The 9,967-nt window shown below is 43.1% G+C and overlaps 1 protein-coding gene across 1 annotated transcript; it reads left to right on the forward strand.

The window, feature by feature from the left end:
- The first annotated feature begins 660 nt into the window (after window positions 1-660).
- CRYGS (crystallin gamma S) lies at window positions 661-6,621 on the forward strand. The gene is made up of 3 exons (XM_028100925.2): window positions 661-681; window positions 5,653-5,895; window positions 6,349-6,621. Exons 1-3 carry the CDS (start codon window positions 661-663, stop codon window positions 6,619-6,621), a joined length of 537 nt encoding a protein of 178 aa, XP_027956726.1.
- The last annotated feature ends 3,346 nt before the right edge of the window (window positions 6,622-9,967 follow it).

Here is a 9,967-nt window from a genome sequence, read left to right on the forward strand (position 1 = left end):
TAAAGACATTAGCATGGATTTCCTAAAAATAAAGACATTCTCCTATGTAGTCATAGTACAAATTATTAAATTGATTAAATTCAGGAAATTCCACAATGGCACCATATACAGTCTGGATTAAAATTTTTGCTAATCTTCCCAAAAATGTCCTTTGTAGTGACATTTTCCAAACATAAGATCATGCATTGTGTTTAGTAGTCATTACATTTTGTTGCTTTGGAACATGTCATTTCTGTTCAGAATTAGAGGGTAGCCTTTTGACTTTCCCGCAAGCTCTATTGAAGGAAAAAAGAAGACACAGGATTTCAAGGTGGCGGCTTGCTAGAAAACCAAATTACCCAGATAAGGGGGACTTCTTTGTTTTTAACTTGGAAAACTTTGGCTGGGTTTTGGTGCCTTGACTCAGCAAAGTCTATAATGCAGCAAGGCTTGGTAAGCATTAGAAGGGGTACTGAAGCTTTCCTTTATTTCATAATCCCAATTGTTTTTCTAGAAACCATCAATAGCCTCTAAATGACTGACTCAATTTTTGGATCCTATTCTCATGACTAAGCTTTCCCTACTAGTTTGATTTGAAACCAGCGCACTATAAATGTCTCTATGCCTCTCTCTCTAGCTATTCTGGATTCCAGCACTGGGGAAACCAATCTATGCACCAAAATGTCTAAGTCTGGAAACAAGGTAAGTTAGCAGTCACACTGATTTATAGCCTACCACTTGCTTTTCCTTTGTACCTTTCTTTCCAGTGTTTCCTTTCTTTTGGAATATTTCCTCTTTTCCAATGTACCTAAAGATACACTGAAAGAAATGTGGTGAAAAGCTTTTCTTCTTTGCCCAAAGGTGAGTATGATAGTGGTTTGAAGGCTGGGATTGGGAGAGAAGATTAAAAAACGCTCATTATATTTTCTACTCTGACAGAATTCCCCAACAGTTTATTAAGGGTTTATCTTTGTGGGGGAGGGCGATGTTCAGTACTGTGCAGGTATATAACAGGTAGATATCATGATGATTTCTGCCTTCCAGGAACCAATATTCTGTGACTTTCCCCAGGAATAGGACATGCTGATAAAAGGAGTATGTGGAGTAGAAAACTTTTAGTATTTAGTTAAAAACTGCTCTGTGAGGGCCGCCTGGCTGGTTCAGTTGGTAGAGAATGCAACTCTTGATCTCAGGGCTTGAGCCCCATGTTGGGTGTAGAGATTACTGAAAATAAAACCTTTTTTTTTAAAAAATCTGCTCTGTAAAAGTGAGCCTCCACCAGTAATGTTCTAAAAGACCAATCAAGTGAATTAAATCCTACATATCCATTTCATTCAAGCAGTTACTCTTACCCATCTCCTGAAATAAAGTGCTTGCTTACATTAGGAAAATTGACTCTCAAATATTTGATTCACAGTTGTTGGACTGGAAATTGATTTCTTAAGCAGGGCTTTAGGAATGAGGGATTCTACTTTCATTTCTTTATTTTAGCTCTTCCATTGACCAGTGAGTGTAAGGCAAAGCCATTGGTGCCTGATTTCCACATCCCCCCCAACTCTTTACTTTGAAAAGTTTCAAACCCATTGAATCTTAACAGAATAAGAAAGAAGTGTTGAACAAATACTTGCATATCCCTCACTTATAGTCTCCAATTGTTAGCCTTTTGCTATATTGGTTCTCTGTCTCTCTCTTTGTACTAAACCATTTGACAGTAAATAAACTTAATTCCTTTGCCATATTTAGGCATGTATCTCCAAAAATAAACATACTATCATTATCTTGTCCCCCAAATTTGTAATAAATATAATACCTAATATTCGAACTATATTCAAATTTCCCCCAGTTGCTTCCCCAAATGTGCTTCATGGCTGGCTTTTCCCCTGATACAGGATCCAGTCAAGGATCATGCATTACCTTTGGTTGCCATGTTTCTTTAACCATTTTTTTCCTTTAGCCTCTTTTATATGGAACAGTCGCCCTACCTTTCTGTTGTTGTAGTTTGAGACATTAACATTTTTCAAAGTCCAGACCAGGTGTCTTGTAGGAAGTCCTGAAATCTGTATTTGTCTGATTGTTTCCTAATGTTTTGATTCAGACTAACCATCTTTGGCCAGAAAGTTAAACAGGCAACGTCAAGTATTTCCCATCACATCATGTCAGGAGGCACCTGTTAACTTGTTCCAGAATTGGTTAGTGCCTGATTTTTTTCCACTTGGAAAATAAAACTAATAATCATACTCATCATCTAAAAGATTTTGGGAGAAAAATGAGACAGTGTCTTTAGTGCTCTGAGGTTCTTGAAAGCATGCCATGCACATCCCACTGAAAAGAATTTTTAAGTCCTTAGAGGAATATCCATGTGCCTTGAGGGAAGACTGTTACAGAACCCTCTTGGGGCAGCTGGGTGACTCAGTCAGTTAAACGTCTGCCTTCGACTCCAGTCATGATTCTGGGGTCCTGGGATGGAGCCCCGTGTCGGGCTCCCTGCTCGGCGGGGAGTCTCCTTGTTCCTCTCCCTCTGCCCCCCACCCCTGCTTGTGTGCTCTTTCTCTTTTTCTTTCTCTCAAATAAATACTAAAATCCTTAAAAAGAAAAAAAACCCTCTTAGATGAAAATACCCCCACTTTCAAAAGATTTCCAGAGTAGTAATAGTGTGCTTTCTTATTTCTTGTAGCTGCGCTGTTCATGGTGGTTAGCTAACTTGCTTACTAGGCCAAAAGAGCAAGTTAATCTCTTTCTCTATTGCTTCTCCCTTTCCCGCCATTTACTAGCAATTTAATCAGAGTTATAGGCTTGGCAAAAACAATGCATTTTACTAAATTTGGTTTTGTTGCCTCTCAAATACTCAACATTTTTCTTTGTGCTATATTGGATTAATAGGCTATTTTTCAAAAACTAAACAAAAATAAGGGGAATTTTGTAATAATTTCTAGGGAAATCTCCAGTACTATTTCTTAGCCTTCTCTACAATTTTTTTTTTTGCCCAAGAATCTCAGCTCACCATAGAGTAGATTTCATGGTCCTTCTGCACATGGAAATTGAGTAGAAATACAACATTCTCTGGGCTCTGAGATTTGAAAGCTCTCCCACTGAAAGGAGAGCTTGGTTCTGGAGTTCAGTAATGGCTCCATGGCAACACAGTACTTTGTTTCAGCCTTGGAATGGCTGGCTAGTCTGCTGGAAGGGTGGCCCGCAAGGTGACCTTATAGAACATCCTGTATATAGATGTTAGCCAGGCAAATGAGCAGAGGGCACGAAGTGTGAGAAACATTCAAGTAAAAAAGATACTAACTTTATTTCCTATAGCGTATCCCTTGCAAAGCCTCTTTTTTTTGGTGACAACTTGACCAAAAACCAAAGGTAATTTGAATGAAAGTTAAATTAAGGAGTTTAGAATCATTTAATTCTTAGTGAAGTTACCTTAGTTTTCCTAAAGATCTTTCCATAGGCTTTGGGGACAGCTTCTCAGATTCCGAATCAGTCTTGTTCCGTTACTAACAGAGTAAATGGTGTTTGTGGAGCCGAGCTAACTGTGCAGGCGGGAAAACAGCAAAGGGAGGGAAGCTCAAATCAATCACAGGTCACTAACCAGGAGTTTTGCACAGCAGTCCACTCACTTGCCTGCAACAAACTTGTAACTAGCTATTGACCTTAGGCAAGTCCTTTAACTTCTTTATCTGTAACAACAGTAGCAAAAGTTTATCGGCAATTATGAACCAGATTAAACTAAGTGCTTTATTGGCATTATCCCTCCTCAGAACAATCCTCTGCAGTGGATATTGTTATCCAGTTTTACTAATGAAGAGCCTGAGCTTTAGAGAGAGGTTCAGTGGCCTATCCAAGGTCACAGGGCTAGTAACTAGTGGTGCTGCAATTTTGTTTTCATCTGTAGACTGGGATGCCATGTATCTCTCAATCTGCTATGCTGAAGTGGGAAATGGAGCTGGAAGAGAAATTTGGGAGGGGAAGAAAGGAAATGAAGTAGATGATTTAGGGCTGAGAAGGCGTAAGGAAGCTCGTAGGGAACAGGAAACAGAAGGGAGAGAGACAAGAAGGGTAGATTAAGGTGGAAGGAAATAACCATCAGTAGGCTATGATCTAGAAAGTCTCCCCTGGGGTAGAAAACACTGAGGTTTTATGGCCTTTTGCAAGTCCTTCTTGGTTTCTGCCTCTCCATCATTACTTACATCTGATCAGCCACCAAATCCTCCATTCCTTTTGACTGTTCCCCCCGTGTCCTCAGCTAGCAGTTGCCGTTTGTCTGGCCCGCACCATCTCTCACCACACCTATAGCAACGACCCGCTTCCACACACATCATCACCAAAGGGATTCTAGCATGGCATCCGCAGCAGGCTGCTGGCTTTATTTCCGAATACTTCTTATATGCGCAGACTCTATATGCGCCAAGCTTGAGGAACTACTTGTCCCTATAGTGGGCCATGTTCTTTTATTCCTTTGAACAGGTAATCCCTTTTCCTTTGCCCCTGGACAGAGATGCTCTCAAGGCCACCTGGCTCTACTCCTTTCCTGTGAAATGCTTGACCTGATTTTCTTCTAAACCGATAACGCAAATTAGCCACAAGGTGGCAGCATAACGCTAGGGAATTAACTGCTTGACTCCGTGACACCTTGCTTTCCGTTTCAATGATAAACTAACATTTATCTTGGATTGTGGAATTATAAAACAAGAAGGGGCAAACTCTACAGTCTATTTCGTCTGGTGGTTTTCAGAAACTGCGTCACGAAGCCCCAGGAGTGCCTGGGAACTCTATTTCCTGTTGCAAATAGGAACGTTTTATTTTTACAGCCAGGTCTTCAATCTAGTCTGGTCCTTCATCTGACAAGTGAGAAGCAGGAGCCCAGAGAGGCGGCTTGCCTAAAGTAGTGAGTCTGACCGTAGAGATGCAGCTCAAGAGCCCAGGTTTATTATTTCCCGGTTCTCAGAGCTGCGGGCGGCCGTGCCATTAGAGGTCTCAGGTTTACCCCAAAGATTGTGGGAGAAAACTTGGTAAAGGGTTTGAGGCAAAGAACATTCTTGACTTGTCATTTTGTTGCTTTGTAACTACTCTGTTGGCAATAAAATAATAATACAGAACATAAAATATTGTCATGTGTATGCTCCACATCCATCTAAAATAAGCTCTCCAAAGCTAAGATACGTTTTATTTTTCTCTGTGTATCTTCCATATCACCTACAGTGAAGGCCTGCATTTGGAACTCACTCATCGTCATCCAACATTTATTGTGGGTTTGTCCAGTGCAGGATACAGGGGTCCATAGCTTGAATAAGGCTTGGTCTTTGCCCCAGGAAGAAGTCAAGGAGTCTGATGGGAGAGAGATATATAAGCGGATAATTTATTTTCTTATGTGATGAGTACCGTGAGTTATGGGAACAAAAAGGAGGAAGCCATGAACGTGGGTCTGGCTTATCTTAGGGCACTCTTTTGTTTTGCTTCATTTTAAGCCTTCAGAAAGTTCTCATTCCTGTTGTTGACAACTAAAGTTGTCTGCCAGAAGGTAGGTGTTGTGAGATGAGGTAGAACTCTGCATTTCCTCCTCAAAGTCGAAGAGAAAGGAATTTTCAAAGTGGGGATTATGTTCTTGGTCTTTATTTTTTATGAATAAAGCCTCCCAACTCCCCAGTTCTTCTCTTGGTTTGCTCCGCCCTTCAGATCACTTTCTATGAGGACAAGCACTTTCAAGGCCGCCACTATGACTGTGACTGCGACTGTGCAGATTTCCACATGTACCTGAGTCGCTGCAACTCCATTCGAGTGGAGGGAGGCACCTGGGCTGTGTACGAAAGGCCCAACTTCGCGGGCTACATGTACATCCTACCTCGGGGCGAGTACCCCGAGTACCAGCACTGGATGGGCCTCAATGACCGCCTCAGCTCCTGCCGAGCTGTTCATCTGGTGAGTCTGGACCCCGCTGGATTCCGCTTGCTTGCTCGCTTGCTCACCTGCTCCGGCTCTCACTGTCTCTCTTGCCCCTACTCCCCACCCCACCCCCGCCTTTTTTTTTTTTTTTTTTACTTTTATGTGGAAGCATTTTCTTAAAATTTCCTACCCTTTAATGCAGTGTTTTCTTCTGTTGGCTGCTGAGGCTTACATAAAACCTAAGGTCAGTTCATCACAAGACTGAATACACGAATTATTTCCAGAGCACACTCTCTACCTCCTGAGTACTTTAAGGCATTAAGTTTTTCTTACCAAGGGCAGCTGTTTTGGTCAGAGCACAGTGGGGATGGGAGATCAGATCATCTGGCTTTCAAGATGGTGGGTTCTGAACCACAGCATTCTGGGAGTTCTTGACATGTTGGTGATTTTCATAATCATCATTGTTTATTTCCTCCTGTGTTTTTCCAGTCTAGTGGAGGCCAGTATAAGATTCAGATCTTTGAGAAAGGAGATTTTAATGGCCAGATGTACGAAACCACTGAAGATTGCCCCTCTATCATGGAGCAGTTTCACATGCGAGAGGTCCACTCCAGTAAGGTGCTGGACGGCGTCTGGATTTTCTACGAGCTACCCAACTACCGTGGCAGGCAGTACCTTCTGGACAAGAAGGAGTACCGGAAGCCCATTGATTGGGGTGCAGCTTCCCCAGCTGTGCAGTCTTTCCGCCGCATTGTGGAGTAATGACGGGGATGGGGCCACAGGCTTCTCCCTGGGGGCCACGTGCTGGCTAGCCTTGTCATCCAAGTAGGCATCATAAATAAAACAATTGGCATGCATTCCACTGTTGACTGTAATGCTTCTCCTTAAACACTCTTAGGGACCAGTAAAATAGTGCCCACCAGAGTGGGCAGTTACACAAAGTGACTCATCCTTCAGATGGCCAGTCTGTAACTTTGTGCCAAACAGGATGGGACTGCATTGAAAGGTTAGAAAATCATACTGCCAGGTGGTGGTTCTCATTGCTTAAGTTTGCTGTAGATTCAACAGGTACAGTAAGAGCTACTGCTTATTGAGTGCCTTCACTATTCCATTTTCTCCTTACAACACCCCTGTAGATGAGGTGGTTTATTTGCATTTTACAAATAAGAAAACAGAGGCTTAGAGAAACTAAAAACTTGCCCAAGTTCACCAGCTGGTGATCGGAGGAACCGGGGTTTCGTCCAGGGTATTTGTCTCCAGAGCCCCTGTTCTTTTCCTTTCATTTCCAACTCATTCATTCAACACCTGCCAGCTGGGGGTCCGTGTGCATAACAGAAATACAAGACCCTGAGAAATTTAAAAAGGTGGAAAGGGGAGGGTCCCCTGAATTTCTCATGGAGGAGACGGAATACCTCTCAAGAACGGACAGTGAAAATAGAGCCATCACTTGAAAATGGTGGAGCCGTTAAGTCACCTGAAAGCCTTTGTTTAAGATTCAGAGGTTGCTGGGTCGGTTACTTCTCAACTTTAAGCTCAATCTTTCTGTAAAAAGCACATATCAAATAATTTGTCCCGACTTTACAAGAGTTGAAATGGAGTTTTACTCATTTTGAGTAACCCCTGAGATTTTCTCTGTTTAATCCTGATGAAGAGGAGAATGGTGAAGGAAACCCAGCATCATTAGGAATCCTTAATGAGCATCTGAGTCAACCTGGGGATGTTCCCGATGTGCCTGTCTTTAAAAGAGAGGGCAGAGCCCAGGTCTCCTAGGAGCTTTTCCAGAAAAGGACAAATTAGAACTGCTAAGGATATTCCCTTTGTGTGCACTTCAGTCCATACACTAGTGTGTAGTGCATTCTCTCCCCCAAATATTTTTTTTCATTTTGTTAACTTCCCCCTGCCTTTTGTCATGTTCTCTGTTTTGAGTGAGGGACCTTGAAAGATTTGAGTAAAAGTAAGGGAGGGAGACAAGATGAACCATAGACGGAAGAATGGGAGGCCACCCACTGAGCCACAAAGAGCTCTAGACCTCCTCACCCTCCCATGAAGGGAACTTGCTCTGTCTCCAAAATGAGGGCGTTCAACCAAATGCTCACTCAAGTCGCACTGAACATAAACATCCTAATTCCTTGGAGGTCAGGAGGAGGGTGCAGAAAGGCTAGCTGATGACGAAAGACTACTGACACTTTCAGCGGCACAATTGCTGGAAATGACCTCAGAGATCTTGCCCCTCCTTTTCTGCAGAAGAAACGGAGGCTCTGGTAACCGTGCGTGAGGGCCAGCTTCTGCTCGCGTATCAACTGCCACCGTGTTCCAGGCCCCGGGGAGTCAGCCACGGTCTGTTCAAAACAACCAGAAACGCACTTCTGGCAGCAGGGTATGGAAAAAGTGTCAGGATTGCTTACCCCAGTCTCGGAGAAGTAGAAGATGGCTTTTGACAGATAAAGCAGAATCACCTTTTGGGGACGTTATATGCCTCTTGGTTCATGTCCTGATCCAGAAAGGGATTGCCACCATTGCCCCGGCTGTAGACATGTCCATCAACTTGCACTTAACAAACATTTTACTAGCAGTTGATATTTGAGGTCAAAAACACTTTATGTTTTTGTATCTATCCATCAATCCAGTTCTGGTAGAACATTCTGCTGTTCCAGCACAAGCCAGCATCCCACCTGTCACGCACACCAGAAGAGCACCTGGGGTTGTTATTTAGAATTATTATCTCCCTCTAGCTTTTATTGTTTTGTCTCTCTGAAATGGGGGGATCTCAAGAAAATAAGACCATTTAGATCATTTTAGCCCTGTTTCCATCCCTAGCATTCCTCTGAGACAAGTCTTCAAGTATTTCCCAAATATAGAACATGCTTCCTCAAAATGCAGCCTCCAGGGCTCCTAGTTCAGGCCTCCAGGGTAGGGCTGACAGATTGAATGTGGGACAGTTATTAGTAAATCACAAGTACTGGGACATAACTAACTATAGACACAGTATAAGTATATCCCAAGTATTACATGGGACATGGTTACACAAAAAAGGATTTGTCATTTGTCTGAAATTCAAATTTAACTCTGCATCCTGTATTTTTATTTGCTGAATCAGTCAACCTGATACTTGAAGGGCAAGTCAAGTTACACATGAGTGAAGGGGGACTTAAAGCACAGGGAGTGGCAGAGGCTCTGGAAACTGGAGACACACGTCCCACAGCAGGGCACTGAACTACAACTTTTCAGAAACGCTGTGAACCAACACAACATGTCTGCAGCTGGATTTAGCCTATTGACCACCAGTCCCCAGTCTTGGCCTGTTGGAGAGCTCTGAGTATTAGAAAATGGTGCTTACACCGAGTCATAACCTGCTCCCTATAACTCTGAACCTGCTTTCCTTCCAGTTCTCATTCCCAAGATAGCCCTCTAGGTATTTAAAGATCCCTCCTGTAGGTCCCCACACTCTCATTTCTAGGCTGAACCATTCCTGTTCCCGCCATTGCTTCTCTCTTGGTGTGGTTGGCACCCATTCCTCATTCTGGTGCCTCTCTTCTGTGCTGGTTGCAGATGATTGTTTCCCCCCTGCTCAGCCAGAGCCTGACCACACTACATCTGGATGATCGTGTCCAGTTCTTTCCCCTTCTTTTCACAGATAGGCCATGTTCTTGACTACGCTCAGCTCTCCGGGTGCCCTCCCAACAGCCCTGATACACGGGCCTGATCAGCCTTTTCTAAGAACTGGCATTCAGGCTCCCAGGCTAGAGAGTTCGCTTCCTCTCTGGAGAGCGGGAGAGAAATGGATTCAAATCCTCCCACTTCCACATGGGAGCTCTAAGTCACGTCAATACAGATAACCTCAACTTCCTTACCTGTAGCACAAAAAGAACACCTACTTTGTGGGTGTTCAAATGAGAACACGCATTAAAAACACATAGCATGGATGGCCAATGCTCATGTTTGCAGTAGTGGTGGTCTATAAAGACGTGAGCACTGGAGAGCAGATAGCAGTTCCTGGAGAAAATACAGGGTTAGGTGCCCGTGAACTTCTGGTCACAGAATTTTTGTCAGCTGATCAATACTTAACCTTTTTTTTTTTTTTATGTGTGTTTCAGTTTAAAGACACTTT

The sequence above is a fragment of the Eumetopias jubatus genome, unplaced genomic scaffold, assembly GCF_037043125.1.
Source record: "Eumetopias jubatus isolate StellerSeaLion01/CBP00866 unplaced genomic scaffold, mEumJub1_p1.0 scaffold_1, whole genome shotgun sequence".
NCBI lineage: Eukaryota > Metazoa > Chordata > Mammalia > Carnivora > Otariidae > Eumetopias > Eumetopias jubatus.

Coding starts and splice junctions, on each gene's coding strand:
- CRYGS (XM_028100925.2), top strand. CDS start 661: ATGTCTAAGTCTGGAAACAAG. Junction 682..5,652: donor TGTCTAAGTCTGGAAACAAG/GTAAGTTAGCAG, acceptor TCCGCCCTTCAG/ATCACTTTCTATGAGGACAA. Junction 5,896..6,348: donor CCTGCCGAGCTGTTCATCTG/GTGAGTCTGGAC, acceptor GTGTTTTTCCAG/TCTAGTGGAGGCCAGTATAA.